Genomic DNA, 21,492 nt, shown 5'->3' on the forward strand with positions numbered 1-21,492 from the left:
TAACCCTGAAACAATTTCATGGAAAAGATTCTTTCTCACACACACACATTTTTTTAAAAAAAGCTCTTCTACACTATCAAACCCTCACGACTGCAATTCTATATATATATTTATTGACAAGGGACAATAAGAGGGGACTAAGGCAAATGTGCTGCAAATGGAGCACATTTTACCATTACAGTGATAGTACTAACAATACAATTGGGTTTGAGGGAATCTGTTTAGATTAAGATTTTGCATTTTTAAAGTGTTGATTATTTTTGTACAGAAATAAATATTTACTGTCATTTTAAAAAAAATCTTTTAATGACCCTGTAATCCCTTACATCGAGATGGAGTCAGGGCAACTGAATGGAGCCGAGTGTTTACTGGCTAGATGCCCTTCCTGTCACCAATGCAGAGTTCACAGCAGATAATTACTCATTGTGCCCAGAAAGAGAGAAATATCTGCTGCTACCTAGGATTGAACTCACAGCCTCCTGATTGCAAGGGTGAAAGCTTCACCTCTAGACTACTGTACCACTCAAATACTGACCTTCATTGTGGTAAAGAATCTAAAACCCTCACAATATCAACAGCATCTCTTGTTAAATCAATTCATTTAATAATTCAACAGCTGACCGCTATCAAGCGAAGTAATCTTAAAAGCAGCTGTCATAAAATTCTGATGGGGGAATCTCTTTTCATTTAAGACAAAGTTATATTTGCTTATAAAATTACTATTTAAAAATGTTAAATTAGCAAATATGTACTCTAGTCTCTTCCTGAATGTCAGATTGCTTGATCAGGGAAACTGATTCAGTGTGGCAGGCAGAAGCAGGAAGATTTACTGTTATCCTCTGCTTTGCTCAAGCTGTAGTGAATAAATATCATACAATATTTAAAGTTCTTAGGGATGGCACTTTTGCCATGATACAAATGAAAGAAAAATGGCTTTAACTGGGGTCCAATGTATGATTTTTTTCATTATGAATCGGAATTACTTCTGAAATATCTTCAACTGTATCCTCACTCAACCCTTCTTATAGTCTTAATATTAACATTTTTCCCCAGAATGCCCTTTTGATTCTCATATTATGAGCGTAAAGTTTAAAAGGATTCTAAGATAAATTCAATTACTTCCTGAAATGCAAAGACCGTAATCTGCAACTGGGAAAATTTATTATAGCAATAGACTCTCACAATGACACAGACTTTCAACAACATTGTTCCAATGGCGTGACTTTCTAGATAGCTGAAAAGTACTCTGGAGTGGGGAAAACATTTCATCCAAGCATATATACCGCATCATTCACAATTCCTAAAGTAGAAAGAAGATTGAAATCTTCAGTAAATGCCTTATATTACAATCACAGTATGGGGACCAGAAGCTCATAGGTTCATAGGAAGGTCAGATGTTCATAGGTTAATTCAAAGCCAGATACTGTACTGTATTCACATAAATTTCCCAATACGAACTTTAAACTTGTGAAAAGTTAGACAGAGATTACAATATATTATATGCATGAATCCATTAATCATGCCAACTCACCTGGATTTATTATTCAATATCTTGGCATTTCTTCTGGGAGTATCCTTGGTAAACTAAAACAATGATCTAGAAACAGAGATGTGTGTACCACAGTATGTCTCACTTCCTCAGGTCTAAAGACTGAAATGTATCTTTAGCAATGCAATAATTTAATATATGTCAGCCAGACAAAATATCTGTCTTTATTTCATTTAAATTAAAAACAATTTGCAATTATATTTATGCAACATTCACTATATACATATGATTTATTTATGCAACTACAAGGCAAAAGTTGATACTGATTATTTGTCTACCTACCACTAGTTAAAACAAAGTGATAACCAGGGATTGGGTGGGGGGAGATGGCCAGAGGATCATTTTTTGCATTTCCATGGCATAATCAAAGAGGCTGCAGCACTAACTGGAAAGTTGATCACTGGTAAATCTTAATTGAAGACCTAGTCAATATTTACCCATGTATACACGGATTTAAGTGAAGTAGCAGTGCCATTTCAAAGTATTGAAGAAATTTAGAGCCTGCCCATTTTCAAAGCGACTCTGGTCAGCTTACATTAAAAAATAAGAAATTATAAAAACATCCCGTGTGTCTGGATAAGCACACTCCCTTAAACAGAAAACATAACCATAGATTTCCACAACCTACCTACCCCAGGCCTGGGAGAACAGCCATGTTTTTAAAAACTTCCAGATCATCATCAAGGTGAGAGCTACACAGAAGTCTGGAGAATATCACTCCAGAGGGCAGATGCTGTAATGAATAAGACTTCTTGGGTCCTGAAAAATGGCATTATTTGACTGAAACAACCCAAAGCACACCAACTGTGCCTGATCTTACAGGACAGGGAATCCTGGGAGCAGGCAGTCCCTCAGACAGCTTTTGTTATGGTGGCACAAATTAGGCATTCTACTTACTGCATCTCTCTTTAGAACTGGCCTCAACACATTTTTATAGAAGGAAAGTACCTCTTTGGTGAAGCCTAGCTACCCATGTATTTAACTAATGTAAGAGTTTGTAAACAGGACTGCAGTATAATGTGATGCCTTAGCTCTATCCTGGTTCAACGCTACAAATCAACCTCACAGTCCAGTACGATTCGAAAGCAGGGAATGATACAATTAAATTAAAAAGGCTAACAGATTCTCTGTTTTGAGATTTTTTCTTTTAAAAAGTGCATATTATTACTCCAAGAATTTATGTCACGGTGGACAGATTATAGGATTATGCTTCACATCCTTCACTGGACAATACACAAAGCACAGGAAATGCTTATTGGCCTAAAGAGATCTGCAAACCTAATTTCTGGTACATTCAGAAGTCCAGTGAGTTTAGAACAGTGCCTTGCATACTTTACTAACAAACAGCATTTTTCTTCCACAATAAAGGGACCTGTTATTTATTATTTTCCACATTATATATATCAAATGTAGAGTCATTAGTGTTAGGAGCAGTACCACGCAGCTCCTTGTTGACAAAAGACGTGGTGCATCTATTGCCAGCAATAGACGTAGCACCGGAGAAAGCATGCTCTAGCACAAAGGAGGATTCAGGTGGAGTGGGCATTCTCCAGCAAAGGGGGTCCGTCGTGATGCATTGAAGGATGGGTGGGCTCCCTTTTGTAAGTTTTTGGAGGAAGCTTTGGGATAGGTTGAGAAGTGCTTTGCCGTGGAGGAACAGGTGGCCCAGCGACAGAAGGGATGTCCATTTCTTGGGGTATCAAAGGAGGTGATGGTAAATGCCTGCGTGCAACATGGGGAGAAGGGGTCTGAGGAGGAGGGGGAGTAAATGGAGAGGGGCTATTGGGAAAGAAAGTGTTGCCAAGTTCACTTTTTCTGCCTAAAGGCGGTGGCTGGAGATGCAAAGGCGAACTAGAGAAAACATCAGGAGTTCGCACAGGTTCTCGTGGTGGCAATACAGGTGGGCTTTCAGGAGCATCTGAGACAGAGGTCCTGTCGGGCACCGAATACCTCGGTGAATAAATTTTTGTTGTTGGCTGCCGAGGGGGAATTGCTGGTGGACTATCCAGATGTACAGAAGAAATCTAAAACAAACAAATGATTCTGTTATAAAGTGATTCAAGGGCTCCAGTGTTACATTACTAACCCTTCCAACAAAAGCTACATTAAACCTTGATAAACTTCTCATCCAAAGACAGATGAAACAAATTTATTCTTCATTTTCTCTTTTTCTGTCAGTGATTAAAATAACATCCTTATGTTACATCCAGGTTTATTTTAAACACACCACACCTTGGTGATAACAACTAGGGAGTGAGCAGAAAATGGAAAAATGTTTTGTTTTAAACTATCAAAGCCCTGTACTCTTTGATATTCTGCGTGACTCTTTCAGATCATGATTTGTTTCTTCCATTTTCTTCAGTAGTCCTCAAGATACAACAGATGACTTAATGATTGCTCACAATTATGGCCGACAATGCAAAACTACATATGAACCTGTTTAAAAGTTATGACAGTATAGTACCTCTGAGGTCATTTGCACTTATGACAGACCACAAGGATGCTGCAGCTCCCCTGCCTGTCTTCCCCCTCATCCCACCCAGATAGAATCCCTGCAGCGCATAGGCCTGCTCCCCATGCCCCTTGGAAGCAGTGACCTCTGCCACCAATTGGGTGCTAAAACTAAACTCTCTGCCTCTGCTGTCCATTGACTGCCTGTAGGGGGCAGTCTACGGTCTAGCCTTTAAGGCCTAATTGAGGACAGGCAATCAAAGGAGAGCTAAAGCTTGCAAAAATCCAGCATCCTCTATTTTTAGCAGTAGTTTCTAGTCCACTTAAATTTTGGAGATGAGTATTTTTCCTCTCCAGTTCCAAGGGAAAAAGCTGCAGAAAGATTTTCTCTCCTGGCTCTCTTGGTTCCTTTATTATTCAGCCTGCAGTCCAGGTAAGGTTTTAAAAGGGATAGAGATTGGATGGTTTAGTTTTAGCACTTAACTGGGGCAAAGGGAAGAAGAGCCACAAGTCTGTCCCACCCAATTTTTATTTTTTTATTGAAGAAATGTAGGTGTGGGGGAGAGGTTTGTGGAAGCTCATCCTGAAGCTTTTTATGCAAGGGCCAGCTTCCCAAAGCTGATTCCAAATCCAAATCCATCTGTCTTTAGCTTAATTTCATTTTTCTATGGTTTGTACTTTAGAATGACAGAAAATGGGCCCCGAATTTCTGAATTACACTTTTTAGGAATTTGAAAAGCCATTATGGCCTCTTCAGTCAGATTTTCACAGGGCTAAAACTTACCCGTTCATTCCATCTATTTTTTGTAAGACTTAATCATTTCCTATCCTCTTAACCAGTCTTGTTTCCTTTGTTGGACTCTTTCATAAATTGTGGTTGCCCATTATTAAGCCAAGTACTTAATATGACAAATATTAAGCATGTTTTGAATTCAAAATGTATTGCACATCCTTGTGTGTGGCAAATGCACAATAGTGATTATTCTTAATATTTAGAACAATCTACTTTTATTGATGTAACCTTAAAACTGAACTTGCCTCTTTAGTAATCACATCAAACTACCAAATCTGCTATCCCCTATTGTTCATTCATAACACACACACACTCATATGTTTCTGTTATTTTCAGCCCTTTTCTGTAAGTATCCTTTTTAAATTCTGTTCATATTTTTAGAATATTATTCTTCTGCAAATTTGATAAGCGTCCCCTCTATCTTTTCATTCAAAAGTCCATTTGATTTTTCATTAGTATGAAGAATCATAGCTGAACATAGTCTAAATATGATTTTCATCCTACCTACCTGAGTTTACTCCCCATTCTACCCTTAATTAACCTGCACTTTGGAAAGTCATGTGCAATCACTCTTGGCCTTCTAGAAAGTTACAGAGACAGCTGTTTTGGAGATCCTACATGGGGTAGTCACTATTGTACTTTTAGTGGTTTTTACATTTTCATTGTTTTTTAATGACGCAAACTCTGAGAATCTTTTTGAAGTTTGGCAGTATGTAAACAAAATAAACAAATAAATGGCACAGTTATCTTTGCATCATGCTTGGGCCCCCCAATAGAGGAACAGCAGAATGGAGGTGTTTATTGAGTAAGAACAGAATTCCACTTCCCCCCAGGCCCTCCCCATGTGTCCTTAAATTTTAATGTTTTTTGTTTCAAATTTATTTATGTTTTAATGTATATGTATATCTATATTTTTATGACTGCAAACCACTCAGATTTACCCTATGATAAGATGGGCGGCCAATATAAGTTTATAAATAGAGAAATAAAAAATAAATGCATAGCTTTTGTCAGCTTCTGGTCACTTAGGAATTCACTAAAACAAAAATTCTGACGGGGGTGCACCAAACTTTTGCTTGTCATATCACCTTATATCTTTTAAAAATAATTTTAGCTTACTTCTAAAATCCATTATTTTTGCTATTGGAAATAGAGAAAAATTACCTTTGACGGAGACGATTCAGCAGGGGCAGATTCTGGACGTCTTCGGGGTGGAATAGGAGGAGGAACAGCAATTTCATCAGAATTTTTGGGAAAACTGATGGAGGATACAGAGGCAGACCCTGAGGACATATGAAAACTTTGAATGGCCTATTTTAAACAGAGTAACATATAACTTATAAAAACTGTTTTCATTTAAGTATTGAATTTCTGTGATATCATGTTTATTTCATAATAATCAGATTCTTAAATCTAATATCATTTATTAGATTTGCCCATCTCATATATGTGGGGCTCACAACATTTAAAAACATCAATAAAACAGAATAAAAATTAAACTCAATGAACACACAACCATAATGAAAACCACCATTAAAATCTAAGTTAAATTAAACCAAAGAAGGCTGGTAAACTTTTCAGTTTGCTCAAATTCATGAAGAAAAACTACAGGAGACATCCAAGCATGGGAAATTAATTGGATAGACATCCTCATGAGAACAGGTATTAGTAAGTTACCTGATTTATATTCTTTTATTGCTCAGTGCATCTTGGGAAATTCATTTTGGAAAATATTAAGGATATAGTTATCCTTGTTACTTTTTATATCCATCATTATTGGGAAATAGCACTACTTTACGTAAATATTAATTCTCAACTGTTATTTTCTAAATTATGATAAATTATAAAAGCATCAACTGAATCAAATGTCCCAGTAGATTCTATTCTGTATAAATACTATCTCATTTATTCTTATGCTACGTAATACAACACAAATAGAAATGAAAGGGTCCAAAAACATTAAAGTGGAAGAGAACATCATTGCCTGTAGTTGCACCTACTTGAATGAAAAGGTGTAGAGGGATCAGAATCAAACACACTGCAGACATCTGTAGTGCTGGAAGTAGAGGACGGCAAGGGTGGGGTGAGGGGTGTTCTTGGAGAGTTTGGTGCAGAGGCTGCATTCTCCGATTCACTCTCAGGGACACGACTGTAACTAATTTTTCTGGGTTCTTGTTGCAGAGGTGTTGGGTGCCTCATGGTTCCAGGTCTTGGATTTGATGGACGAATACCCGGAGATTTGAGGGAATAGCTGTATTTTTTAGGCTGAAAGAATGCAAAGCAGATATTATTTTAACTTTATCATTTCCGAGTATCATATTTGTGTTGTTCTACAAGTAATTGATTATGTGTTATAAAGCTGATGTCAGCTCTGAGTGACAAGGTTGCTAGATCTGTCCCTCACTTGGCTTAGCATTGAGTTAATCCATGTCTCTCTCTTTCATTTCTAGAATTTCTAGAATTATGAACTTGTGAAGGAAGTGAGGTCTTTGCATAATGTGTCCCAATGAAATATAATTTCAGTCTGATCATGTGCCTCAAGTGAGACTATGGACTGATCGGTTTTATGATCCATTTGTTTGGGCCTTTTCTGGTTGTCAGTGATATTGTCAGGGGTCTTCTAATTCCAGAGTTCAAAATGTCAATATTCTTTCTATCATGCTTTTACAAAGTCCAACTGTGTACAGGTAGTCCCCGACATACAACAGTCATTTAGTGACTGTTCAAAGTTACAATGGTACTAAGAAAAGTGACTTATGACCGTTTTTCACACTTATGGCCATTGCAGAACACACACCCCATGGTCATGTGATCAAAACTCAGATGCTTAGCTACTGGCATGTATTTATGATGTATCCTAGAGTCATGTGATCCTCTTTTGCAATCTTTAACAAGCAAAGTGAATGGGGAAGCTAGATTCACTTAACAACTGTGGCAAGAAAGGTCGTAAAATGGGGCAAAATTAACTTAAAACTATCTCACTTAGCAACAGAAATTTTGGACTCCATTGTAGTTGTAACTCAAAGATTATCTCTATAGGGAAAACCACTGCTTATACAATTCTGATCTTTGTAGACATGTCATGGAATCTGAATATTGTTTCCAAGGTCTTTGTTGCTACCCTACCAAATGTTAATATGAAACGCATTTCTTGACTCCTGGTTTAGTGCAAAACTGTTCTTAAAAAAGAAAAGTGATTTACAGCAAGTAAATAACAAAAGTTAACACTCACAAATCTTGGAGGCGGCTTCATATTACGTGGTTCTATTTCTAGGGACTTGTTGTAAAGAGAATCTGCAAATTCTTTTTCCATGCTATTTCCCATTGGATTCAAATTTTCAAAAAATCTCTAAAACCCAAAGACTCAAGTTGATTAGTATAATGTAACATTGTGATTTTAAGGCAAAGGATGCAAATACTTTAACAACAGGGGACAAACCTATCTGACTTTTTGTTAGTCACAGAAATACATTTCCCTCTATCTGCTTTTAAAGCAACACTTATGCAAACTAATAGACTTCAAGAAGCCATTGAAGTAACTGAAACAATTCTTCTGATGTTTAATTTGCATTAACAGCTGTCAAGGAGGCAGGTCCTCTCACAGAACAGGCGATGAACTGGATGGAACTGGCTATCGTTATACCTTAGAATCATAGTTGGGAAGAGCCATTTAGGTTATTGTTTCCAATCGTTTGCTCAGTGCACAAATCCCAATTAGGGCATTAGCTGATTCAACTAATTTTATATCTTCTATATAATTATAAACCTTACACCCACTGTTTACCTAAACTGTTACTAAAAACAATAAATAGAGGGTCCAAGATTGCTCCTTAAGAGTACTTCACTCAGTACCTCATTCAAATTCAATGAGATAGGGTTGATTAGCACAATTTTACATTTGTATGATTTCAGCCAACTGCATTTTAATGTTAAGTAGTTATGATTAATGTCACTATGGTTTGACCAATGTTTTTACATCTTTACAATTTTTGTAAGATTTAGACTGGGAAATAAATTGTATAAGAGCACACTTGAGGATCATTTTAAGCAAATCTTTTTCCTTCCATACTTGGAGGATGAGATAGTCCTGAGTTACAGAAGAGTTTTGCTCCTACAATCCTTGTAAAAGTAAATTTTCATGTATGCTTGCATCTATTTGCAAAGTAGCAGTTGCTGTTTTGCACATCTGCAAAAATCAGTGTTTTTTTTCCATCCACATAATGTTTATTTATTGAAAATATACTGTATATAGCCAACATTTCTTGTGCCTCTTTCCAGAAAGTTAAAGTTACATAAGTCAGGGGTTACTTAATCTGGGTATTGCAAAATATAGCAAAGGAAAAAAATCAGTTTGCAGTTCACTGGGAACCACAAGATAGCTCTTGAAGTAAAACTTCTTTCAAGACCAAGACTGACAAATAGATAAGTAGGATTAACCCCAGACAATCAAGCAATAAATGGTACAAACAGAAGAGACTATTTGTAGCTCAGGATTGAACTGTGAGGACATTGGTGATCTCTGAGCTTCATGGGTTTTCTACAGACATTTCTTTAGCAAATTAGGTAACTAGCCTAATTGATGATGATACCCAGTTTGGTACTGAAATGTCTGCAAAAAAAATTGCCAAGCTGACAGAGCACCAAAGACTCCACAGTAAATGTAAAGACTCCACCCTTATCAAGGAATTATCAACTCAGACAAACAAGTAGAAAACAACACCCTAACCAATGAACTACCAGGGAGAAATATCCCCACCAACATGACAGGGCAAACTACTGTATTATATATTGAGAGCAAACCTCACTTCACAAGCAAACAACCAAGCTCGGAGAACACCAAGGATGCAAAACTTTCTACTTACCCTGATGTCAGGTTCCACCTTTAAGCAATATGGCTGGTTTTGGTACTGTTGTATTTCTCCTGTTATCTCAGCTACTTTCCTCCGTTTGCTAAAGTTAATGAGTTCTCTTCCATGTCTTCTTAGAAATTCAGGATTGCCTTCTTCTGTTTTCAAAATGTTTGTTAAATAAATTCCTATAATAGCAAATATATAAAAATGTACAATGTACTATTTTTCTAGTAAACAAATTAAATATTAATAGCATGGAATATTTTAATGTACTATCAAGAGATTTTGTGTAGCTGCAAGGAAATGCTGAAGAGTTATTTTGCCAATAAATTGTACTTTCAACAAGCAACCCTTAGGCTTTCAAAAATTCAAAATTTCCCCCTTGACTCATCACTTCAGCATTTCTTGAGATTAATATCTGTATCCTGAAAAGCCAACTTTGATTTATGCAGGAGAAATGAAATTCCATTCTGCTTCTGGGGGGAAAAATGCTGTATAACAAGTTAGTTTTGCTCCAAATAATTACTGACTTAAGTTTTTTCATAATCCTTATTTTGTCTATAAAGTCTTTGGAATCACCCCTTAGTTCTTATGTCACAACAGTAAAAGCAGAAACAAACCTAAGTCTAAGTATCTTTTCTGTGTATTCATCTCCACATTTTTCCATTTCTCTGATAGTTAATTTATAAACTTTTCAGCCCATATCAGTTTATAACAAGACATTAAAATAGTCTTCAAGTTACAATGCAACAGGGGACTATGGCTTGACATAAATCTTCAGTACAACTACCCAGTTGTACTGACACAAAATTACAAAGATAGAAAAAAAGGATAGGCAGGTATGCTTCTTCATGATACCGGTAATCCTCAAGTTACAACCATTCGCTTAGCGACCATTCAAAGTAACAACAGTATTGAAAAATGTGACTTATGATCGGTCCTTACACTTAAGACCATTGCAATATCTCCCTGCCCACATGATCAAAATTCAGGCACTTGGCAACCAACATGTATTTATGATAGATGCAGCATAACAGGGTCTTATGATCACCATTTGTGATCTTCCCAGCCAGCTTTCAATAAGCAGAGTCAATTGGGGGGAGGGGAGACAGATAAACTTAACAACTGAAATGATTCAGTTAACTAAGGCAAAAAGGTCATAAAAATCTGGTGGTCCCAATTGTGGTCATAAGTTGAGAACTACCTATATAAAAAACGTCTATGCTATACGGCACTGTGACAATTATAGCTAAACAGTTCTTTCTCAAAATACAGAGTAAAATATATTATACTGGGCCAAATAAATACAACAATCTGATATATTTTTATCTCTACCTTCAAAATATTTCCAGTTCAGTTACATAGCACATTTATCAATCATCCAGGACATGGTTATCCCAAAGATGCTTTTCAAAAAAACTGAAGAAGCTTCTTGGATGAGAAGTGAAAGGTCTTCAAGGGAAAAAAACCCCAAGAAAGTCCAGTTGCCTTTTGAAAAGCACCTTTGAGTTATCACACACATATTTTTAAGCTATTTAGACAACAATTTGCTTTGATATTAAAAGTTGCAAATACCTGAAAAATCACACCAATTATTTTCACTGAAATGTATTCAAATATAACAGCAAATTCAGGTAGGACATTTAAACAAAAAACTTTCCCATATACTCATTCTACAGTTCATATTCTTTATCCATTAATATTTGTGATTTTATCTTTATCACAAGTAAACTCCTACTTACCAAAGAAAGGCACACATGGAGGATTAATGGACCTGAGTTTTGCCAAATATTTCTTATGATGATCTTCACTTAGTTCATGTGCTTCTTCAAATATCTTCTTTTGCCGGCTTGGGATTTGCTGAAGATAAAGAAAGGTGAGGATTCACTTTGCCCACAAAAAAATTGCTGACTATATGCTACTATAGCTGATTGCCCAGGTTGGCTAAAATGTGTGAATCCGTCTACATGACTCATCCCCTTCCTTTACACAATGCTTTCCATATAAAGATCTATAATGTTTAAAGTAGCAATAAGATCTGCCTATATTGTTTTACTTGTTTCCTTATTTAAATAATACTTTTGATCATGAAGAAACCCATGATCCAGACAAAAATACTAAGAGCTAAGATTGGATATAAGTAGTAGAGGCTTTTTGTTTGTATACCTGGAATTAAATAAACATTTGTGCCACTTTTTTGTTTTAATCTAGGTTTGAGATAATTTCTTATATAGAGAAAAAAGATCTTAAATCATTTTTCTAATGTTCAAATCCAATATATATATTTTTAAAAATTTCTTTAATAAAAAATATCTGGTACCTCACATCCAAGTAGTTTTCATTTTAGATCTGCAATTCACTTACTTCAAAAGTGTGATCCAGTCTGTAAATAGGTGCAGAATTCATAGCACTGACGACTTCAAGAACGCCATTAAAATTGTTTAGCTCTTGAAAAACTTGCAAGATTTCAATTATCCGGCAGACTACCATTACTCTTTCTTCTAGGTTTTCTGTTTCTACAATGCATCTAGATATTCAGAAAGCACAAATTTTTGGGGGGATTATCAATAATGATGTAAAAGCATTACCACAGTTTTTTTCCCCCCAAGGAAGCATGGCCTAGTATTTTCTAACCACCTAATTGAACTTAAATCCAATTTCTTTTTGAATTAAAAGGAAACTATCATACACAGCAAATGTAATGTACTTTTTTTTATAGTATGGAGGGATCAGAGGTACCCAGTTTCAAAAGGTCCTGTCCTGGGTCAATCTATCTGTATACATTTCTCAACTGAAAAGAAAGCAACTAAACTCACTGTAATCGTCATAAACATGAGTCAATTGCCAAGCATCTGAATTTTGATGATGTGACCATGGGGATGCTGCAATGATTGTCATTGTGAAAAACAGTGCTAAGTCCCTTTTTTTTAGTGCTGTTGTACCTTTGAATGGTCACTAAATGAACTATTGTAAGTCAAGGACTACCTCTATTTCCTGCTTAGAACTCAATCTCTGCTAAGTTACATCATAGGAACCATGCAAATACCAACACTGATCAATGAATCAAATTAGTCTTACTTTTCAAACCATAAGGTAAGATTAGTGGTATGTCTTATCATTTTGAGCAGGTTAGGAGAATTAATTTCTTTATCTTCCTTTGTCCATACACTTCCAACGAGCTCTGATGGCTGCACAGCCCTGTCAAACATAAAATCAAAACGAGGCAAGATTAGTTGGCTTTTCATCAAAAACATTTCCAATTAAATCAATAATTTTGAATTAGACTAATAAATGAATGATCTGTGTTTCTTTTGAACAGCTTCTTGTTCACAAAAAGAAAAGAATTTGGTTTTAATATCCAGCTTTCTCTATGGCCACTAATAATATTGTATTATGCGAAGAAATTTTGACCTTGCAACCATCGTTTTAATTTTATTAAATAATTCCCAGCTTATGAAAAGAAATTCTCACTTTTAATGACTGCTGATATTAACCATTAAAAATAGGTAAATATACCTCAGAAAATATAATACTAATAATTCTGCTAGTAAAAATAAATGGCAGAAAGACTTATGACATTAAAAAAGTCTATATTTAGCAAGTCTATATTTTAACCAGGAAACATACATCTCAAAGGAAAAAAGGCATTACCTGTAAAGTTCTGATTCAAGTAGAGTAAGCTGTCGGGCAATTTCAATTGGATGCAAAGTGAGCAGGTCAAATGTTTCAGTTTGTCCTTGCCTGCTGATATGCCACTCAATTGGAGGTGGTGAGCTTTCAAAAGTAATATTGTGACTTGGCCCAATGGCTTGTGCTTGCTTTTTCCTATTAATTATCTTCGTGATTGACTCAACCCATTTCTTCATAGCTTTACCTGAGAATGAGTACAGAAACTGGTTTACAGCACCATGGACCAATTCTAAAAATATTAAGTGCTTATCTTACCCACAGGCTCATTGGTAAAAGAATGTAAGAATTTCAGCTAGCCCAGCATTACAAGTGTCCCAAATTACAGCTGCTATTTGTTTAAAAAAGGAAGCGATGATTTATGTGAAATCATACATGCAGAAGCGTGTAAGAACTGGCCATACAAAGCATCCTTTGGTATCCTATTTTATTTTAATAATCTCTGAATTAAATTACAACAAAAATTTCCATAACAAGAAAAAAATGCCATGTCACACAGTAGTTCCAGTTAAGACCGCATGGTTTTGTGCAGACCCCGGTGTGCATGTTTCACCTCTCCTGCGGGAGCTGCATTGGTTGCCGATTTGCTTCTGGGTGCAATTCAAGGTGTTGGTTGTTACCTTTAAAGCCCTTCATGGCTTGGGACCAGGTTATCTGAGGGAATGTCTCTTGCCAGTCACATCTACCCAACCCATTAGAGTGAGGAGGCAGGGAATGCTGTGGGTCCCATCCCTGAAGGAGATACACCTGGTGGGACCCAGAAGAAGGGCCTTCTCTGTGGTGGCTCCCTCTCTCTGGAACATCATTTCCCCCAGAGATTAGAATGGCCTCCTCTCTAATACTCTTCTGGAAGGCACTGAAGACCTGGTTCTGCCAGCGGGCCTGGGGAACCCAGAGTAGGATGAAGCCAGGGCGGGATTCAAATTTTGTAACAACCAGGTCTGTGGGCGTGGCTAGGTGGGCATGGCCCTGTGACTGGGTGGGCGTGGCTTCTTTTTTTGGCAGCAACCCCCCCCCATTTTTTGGGCCTTCTGGGCCTTTGGGGAGCCACGGGGGGGGGGGCATTTTTGCTCCCAGGAAGCTTCCCTGGGACCCAGGAAGGCAGAAAAATGAAGGGTGTGTGCGTGCCCCCCTCCATTTTTTTTGCCTTCCTGGGCATCAGGGAAGCCTCCTGAGCGAAGCAGTAAGTGAGGGGAATCCCGGCACAGCTCATAGGAACAGATCATAGGAACAGCTGATCGTTGAGAGGGAGAAAAAAAAGAAGAAATACCTTAAGGAGTGAGTGGTCGGGGAAGAACGCAGTCAGTGACGTCGAGTATGCGCACAATGTTGCACATGCATGATAAGGACTGGGTGGAGAGGGGAGGATAGAGAGGGGCAGGGCCAGCTAGCGGCATGATTTGCCAGTTCTCCAAACTGTGCAGAATCATAACAACCAGTTCTATAGAACTGGTCCGAACTGGTAGAATCCATCCCTGGATGGAATCCATCAAATGGCTCGTGTGATCAGCTGTTGTTGTGGCAAGGGGTGGGAGTTGGTGATTTTTTATTTATATTTTTCCAGATTTTGTTCTATTATATTTTATTAATTTATTTGATTCTTTTTGTTAGTTTTTATTGTTTTTTATTTTAAATATGGTTTTACATTCTGTAAGCTGCCACGAGTTGCCATGGGCAAATAGGCGGCAAAATAAATAAATAAATAATGTTCCTACATAAATTAATATATAAAGAATCTTAGATCTTTGTTGTTTTGATCAGGGAAGTCAGTTGGTCAGTCAATGAATCAATAAATCAAATCCAAGTCAATTTCTAGAGGGTTTTTCTGGTGTATTCTATTTATATATCCTTACATTGAATTATGAAACGTTGAAGGGTTTATTTTTTTCTAATTATGACTGATTATCTGGGGTTGGGCTGATATTTTATGTTACGATTCCATTAACTAAAATAATTTTAGGTTGATTTTTCTCAAATAAAACTTTCAAATGGATGACCAACAAACCAGGCATAGCTTATTAAAAAGGCCCATAAAGAAATAAATCTGGAGTATTGGAATAATAACTTCACTGTAACACTATGTAAAATAATGAATACATGCTGATATCTTGCTAGCTTCTTCAGAGCAGAAATTCTTACTCTAATAAATTAATAACATGGCTAGTCAAATATTAGCACATAGTTACTATCCCACATAGCATTAAATGGAATCTATTTGATCAATAAGGAACAGGTATGAAAACTACACTCAATGAAAATATAAGTATTAGATATTGTGGTCATCAATTACCTCTGACTGTGCCAATGAATTCTTCCAATCGTTGCAAAAGATCTACATCTCTCTCAAAATCATAGAAATGATGTTCCACCCAGTGTCGACATACATTTAATACTCTGCAACACAAATGATTAGATATTTGAGATCAATATTTATTTAAATATTTATTTAAATATTTATTGAATATATTTTAAACAACATTTAGTAGGGCTGCAATTTGTGTGCTTACACAAATTGCAGCTCTACTAAGCAACTCATAGATAGAATGAGCACAGATTTATAAGCACTCTTATTTAACTCTGAGCCTGACTGGCCATACTTTGAAAAGGATGAGAACAGGTGAGGAAAGGGCCCTGAGTCCCTTCATTAGGCACACCTGGGAAGAGAGTTTAAAGGAGAGGCAGCTGAGAGTGGCTTTTGCTGGGAAAAAACCAACTGGTTTGATTTACTGCCGTTCCTTCACTTCTGGAACTCCTTATCTTGCCCTGCCGGATTAATTACCTCATCTTGCCTTGATTGGACGTATAGTTAAAAGTTTCTGTTGACAATGTTTTGAGCTTGAATCTCTGCAGCCAGAGGCTGTTCCTGGGAGAGTTTTTCTCCAGACCAGAAGGTAACTGGGACACTGAGGGCAATATTGAAACAAAAAAAAAAAGGGATTCCTACTTATTATCTGACAGTGTTGCCTTTGTGCCACGCCCTGGGTCATCACAGTGGTCCATTTCAGGCCTTATGGGCATGGTTTTGGAAGTTATTTCCTAGAAATGATTTCATCTGTTCAGGATACAAGCTGGCCCTCAAATCATTCTCCACTTCAAAATAAAAAACTTGAAAAAAACCTCCATGAACTCTCATGTTATTTAGTTTTTTGCACATAAAAAACCCTGCTAGCTCCTGAATTATATGATTTTCATTGTCAACTAAAGACCCTGTGAGCTGCCCAGAATAGTTGGGAGTTAGGCTGCATAAAAATGTAGTAAATAAATAAATAAATTTCAATACTCACCGTAGCTGTACAGGTTGTATATATTCTTTTCTAAATCTTTTTAATTCTGCACTAAGAGGTTGATCTCCATTCTCCATAGCTATACGATCTGCTTCTGTCGGTTCAGGTTCTGGAATTTCAAATCTAATATGGGATGATGTAGAGAAACTTAAATGATTAAGTGTAACACTTATATATTAATTTAGCAAGATGGAAAATACAAATTGCGATAATCAATACAGGGAAGCATTTTTTCATCATTCAGGAAGTCACAGGGAGTCAGGAAACAGGACAACCCAACAGAATTATAATTCTGAAAGTTAGCGCAGATGCAATAATGCTAACTACCATGTTTTCCCAAAAACAAGACCCAACCAGAAAATACGCCCTAGCACGATGCTTCCGGATGCTTGCAATATAAGCCCTACCCAAAAAATAAACCCCAGTTAAGATCGTCATCCAGACGGATGCATTTTAGTACTGTATTTCCCCAAACATAAGACCTAACCAGAAAATGTATCTTTTGGAGGAAAAAATTAATATAAGATCTGGTCTTATTTTTGGGGAGACACGGGTATGTCTTTAGCAAAGGAGTAGCAATAGCATTTAGACTTGTATACCGCTTTACAGTCCTCTCTAAACAGTTTATAGAGTCAGCATATTGACCCCAACAATCTGGGTCCTCATTTTAACAACCTCGGAAGGATGGAAGGCTGAGTCAATCTTGAGCCTGGTGAGATTTGAACTGCAAATTGCAATCAGCCAGCAATTAGCAGAAGTAGCCTGCAGTACTGCATTCTAACCATTGCGCCACCAACGCTCTTGCCAATGGCATTTTAATTGCAAACACAAGTGTTTACATTTGCAAATAAGTGTAATACGAATGTATATTTATTGATTATTAAAATTATTTTATTTTACTGATTAAACCCTACATACAAATAGGAAATGTGAAGAATACTAATGATTTATTTAAAAAATATGTTTTAAGTGTACCAAGTTCATTTAAAAAAAACACATTCCATGACTTAACATACTAATTGGACAATATAATTTGTCTTATATTGTGCTACTGCCTACAATCTTGCCAATTCTGATCCATACTGTAGATACTGCTGTATGGGATTGTTGATATATCTTATTTTTTATGAAAATAATCTGGAATGGAGGTAAGCTTAAGACAAATCATAAACTTTGCTCAAATAATCTTTGATTTATTTGGAGAAATAATTCATTCTGAGGCTAAATGTCACATTAAGTTGGGGAAATAACAATCTCCTTCTGAAGAATAAGCACTTTAAAAAATCTCAAGAAGGAAAAAAGTCGTAAGACAGTATTTCAGAAAGATTCACTCACCTTTCTATCAGGAGACTCAGTAACTCCTGAGGCTTACAAAAAGATCTGTATGTGGTAAGAAATGTTCGAACAAAATTGGGATCTAGAATAGAAAAAGAATGACTTAGGCAGCTTATGAAGGAAGACCGGTGATGATAGCTAAAAGCATCCACTATTACAATGTAATGCAGACCATATAATAGCAACTATGCTTTAATGATGACTGAGGAAACAGGAAAAGGATATTAATTCCTGACAGATTTCAGGAAACAATCCAAGATAAGCAGAAGGATACTCAGTTCAGGACATTCTCACTTAAGGGACTTGTTAAGCCAAGCTAATGACAAGTAATGGCCTTTTCAGAAGACTGGTCTTTCCTTAGTTTCCCAGGGAACTCAACACAGGAGGCTGAATGTAAAAGAGTAAAAATAAAAAGCATGCTTAAACAGGAAAGCACACTTCTTGGTGCAAAAGTAGACAACTGGAAGCCCTTCTGATGTACCGAATTCTCATGAAGCCCATCTACCACGTCCAATATGAGTGGAACTGTAAAGGGGCGCAGCTGAAAATGAGCAACGATTGTCTTTAGCTTTCATCTCAGAAGTGGAACAATGGCAGAGAACATCATTTCAGAATAAACAACCCTTTCAGGAAACATTAAACAATCTGTTTCAAGCTGGAGGAAAAAAGTGGAAGGTATTTTACCCCTTTTTACTATCTGCAATGATTGGCAACTCTTGCAGGACTGAATTTAACTTCACCTATTTTAATATACTACATATTGAGAAATCAACTTACTGTTGCTGCCTTTCTTTGCTTTCCCAACTAGCCTGGACAGAAAATGATTTGGAAAAAGAAAAAAAGAACCCTTCATCTTATAGCTTATGTAGACATCCCTTTTTCATTCAGTTATTTATATTTCTCATCCCTTTGGAGAGCATTGAAAACATTTTTCCTACCCATGAAGATAATCCAAATAGATAGAAACTGTTTGTCAATTGAATCCAGTTATGAAGAGGAGGACTTCTCTCAGTTCATTGATTTATGGAAACAGGGCATATTCTGTTTTCCTAGTTCTGCCCACTAATATAAGAATTTCATCTTACTATCTCTTAGCACTAGCTTGTTATGTCTGCATTATAACCAGCCAGTTATAGTAGCTTTTACTCAGGTTTCTTCAGCATAAGAAGGAAAGGGAGGATGAGAAAGTCATTCAAAGGCCTATTAATGCTCATGGATGGCTAAGACACATGTGTTAATTCTGCAGTAGAATCAAGAGAAAGCCTGGCCATTTGCACCCACTACATATGACAACAATATGTTACAGTCAAATTAGATGTAATACTTTTAAAAATATTTACATTTTAAAATCTTAGTTTCAAAGTAGCTACGTAGCAAGTGCATTTTTCTTACTGGATACTGTTGCTACAAGACTTCAAACAGCCATTTATTTGGATCAAACATGCACACAATTAACCAGGATGCCCATCTGTGATAAATGTCTCTTCAACACAGGCATTTTAAAAGCTATAAAAGACCTTCTAAAAATAATAATAATTCCTGAATGCCTTAACAAAGGAAATTGATGCTATGCTGACGCACATGCATTCAATGTACCAAAACTTATAAATAGAATATCTCAACCTTACAGAGAAAAAAAGTTCCAAGATTTTTTTTTAAACTGGAAGTACTGTATTCACTCAAGAAACATAGGAGCTTATAAAAACAGAGAAGCAGCTTATATTATACATGCCAGAATATGAAGAAAGATGAAACAAGTTTCTGAGTATGAATAAAAAATCTCTATTACCATCTACATAGAATTCATAAGTCAATTTCTCCCATTATACATCAATTTCCATATATTAATTACAAACAAAATCATGAATGCAAAGAAATTATTTCATTATCTGTTCTGCAAGGAACTAAGCTACTGGCTCTTCTCTACCTACCAAATGCTAGAGTCAGACCTATCAACAATAGAATAATGAAGTTCTGGAAATCAAATCCTGTTATTCTAAAATACAGCACATATTGCCATCCTTACATGTAACTAGACACTGTGATTAACTGCTTCCCAATTCTGGCTTCTTTGGAAGCTTATAACCATAGTTTTTGCTTGATCATAATGAAGTAGTGCTAAACAATAGTTTATTCTAATGATAGATTCCTGAAATAGCTACAGTAGCTGGATCACACATAATTTAAGCAAATCCCAAAGAGATCATGTTTAATGCAGTGCGAGGCGATGTTTTATGGAGTTTTATGTTGTGGATTTTTAAAGTTGTAATCCATCTAGAGACAACTGGGTGTGAATTGGGCAGTCATATTCAATGAATTGATGGATGGATGGATGGAGGGATGGATAGACAGACAGACAAATACTGTGGAACCAGCCTTGTGTATGATCAGATAAGAGCAGAACAACAGCAAAAGGGTTAGGTACACAAGGAACAATTCTACCATCATATACACTTTTGATAGTAGTAAGCACTAGGACATGTATCTTCATAAACATTTCAGTGAAACAAGGATCATGATTTCTTAAAAGTAATCCAATTGTTATACTCTGTCTGTAGCAGAGAGGTATACTGAAGTTTAGGCAAACATCTCTTTTCAGATTCTTAGTCCAGATTTTAGCAAGTGAAAGGTAATACAGTGAAATGCATAAGCTAGATATATGAAAGATTGTAATATTAGCATTTGTACTATTAATATTTTGGACCAAAACAGTGTTTGTATAATTTCTGTTATCCCAAGCCAGACCAGATGGCCAATGAACAATCAAAAAATACTTTTGAAAGGAAGTTCTTCTAGAGAATGGTAATTTCCGGCCCCCACCCATTTATGTGCAAATGCTGTTCAAACACAATGACGAAATAAATGTTAAAAAAGAAAAAGAAAATATAGGCCATTTTGATTCTGCATAAAGAAATAAAAATAAGAATTTATTTTTCATTAATGGTAGACTTTTTTGCAATACTTTTCTCCCACTCCCATTGTCATTTTCAAGGATGAAGGTGCCATTCTAAGGGTTTTTCAGAACAATACTTATGTCTCCTAGTTGATGGGAGGCAGGAAGTTGTACTTCGGCCTGCAAGTAGTTCCCACATTAGAGGTACGTAGTGTGGGTATCATTAGGAAAAATCTGGGCTTTGGTCATCTTTGGGCCGTAGGGGCCAAATATGCCCACATGACTAGCACTATGCTTGTTCTAAGAAGATTACAGGAAGACATGTTAGCTACCTATCAGACAAGAGGGCAGAATTGTTTCAGAAGACAAGAAGTCATCAGTTTAAATTACAAGAAAGCAGACATCATTTGGACATCAAGAAAAAATTCTAAAAATATAAAAACTGTTCCACAATAGAACAGACTGTCAGAGGATGTTGTAACCTTGCTGGGGGTATTTCAACAAAAGCATGTTTGATCATCTATTGAAGATACTGTAACAGATTGTTGTTGAACAGGAGGTTGGACTAGATTATTTCCAAGGTCTACTCCAACACTTATATTCTGTAACTGTATGCAGATTATCTGAGAAAATATGAATTTGAAATATGA

General features: G+C 36.3%; 1 protein-coding gene across 1 annotated transcript in view; it reads right to left on the minus strand.

Annotated features, from left to right (window-relative positions):
- Nucleotides 1-1,690: 1,690 nt before the first annotated feature.
- SOS1 (SOS Ras/Rac guanine nucleotide exchange factor 1) overlaps nucleotides 1,691-21,492 on the minus strand; it is a 44,701-nt gene continuing 24,899 nt past the window's right edge. Inside the window, exons 11-22 of the mRNA XM_087961648.1 lie at nucleotides 17,950-18,031; nucleotides 16,615-16,737; nucleotides 15,621-15,724; nucleotides 13,295-13,517; nucleotides 12,722-12,841; nucleotides 12,008-12,170; nucleotides 11,386-11,503; nucleotides 9,656-9,828; nucleotides 8,026-8,142; nucleotides 6,794-7,058; nucleotides 5,958-6,076; nucleotides 1,691-3,573 (exon numbers count right to left, since the gene is read on the minus strand). Of these exons, the coding sequence (XP_087817774.1) occupies nucleotides 3,079-3,573; nucleotides 5,958-6,076; nucleotides 6,794-7,058; nucleotides 8,026-8,142; nucleotides 9,656-9,828; nucleotides 11,386-11,503; nucleotides 12,008-12,170; nucleotides 12,722-12,841; nucleotides 13,295-13,517; nucleotides 15,621-15,724; nucleotides 16,615-16,737; nucleotides 17,950-18,031 (2,102 nt within the window). The 3' untranslated portion in view covers nucleotides 1,691-3,078. The remainder of the gene's footprint in view (nucleotides 3,574-5,957; nucleotides 6,077-6,793; nucleotides 7,059-8,025; nucleotides 8,143-9,655; nucleotides 9,829-11,385; nucleotides 11,504-12,007; nucleotides 12,171-12,721; nucleotides 12,842-13,294; nucleotides 13,518-15,620; nucleotides 15,725-16,614; nucleotides 16,738-17,949; nucleotides 18,032-21,492) is intronic.

The sequence above is a fragment of the Notechis scutatus genome, chromosome 1 (genome assembly GCF_049901735.1).
Source record: "Notechis scutatus isolate UNSWTSFEM ecotype Mainland chromosome 1, rNotScu1.2, whole genome shotgun sequence".
Lineage (NCBI taxonomy): Eukaryota > Metazoa > Chordata > Lepidosauria > Squamata > Elapidae > Notechis > Notechis scutatus.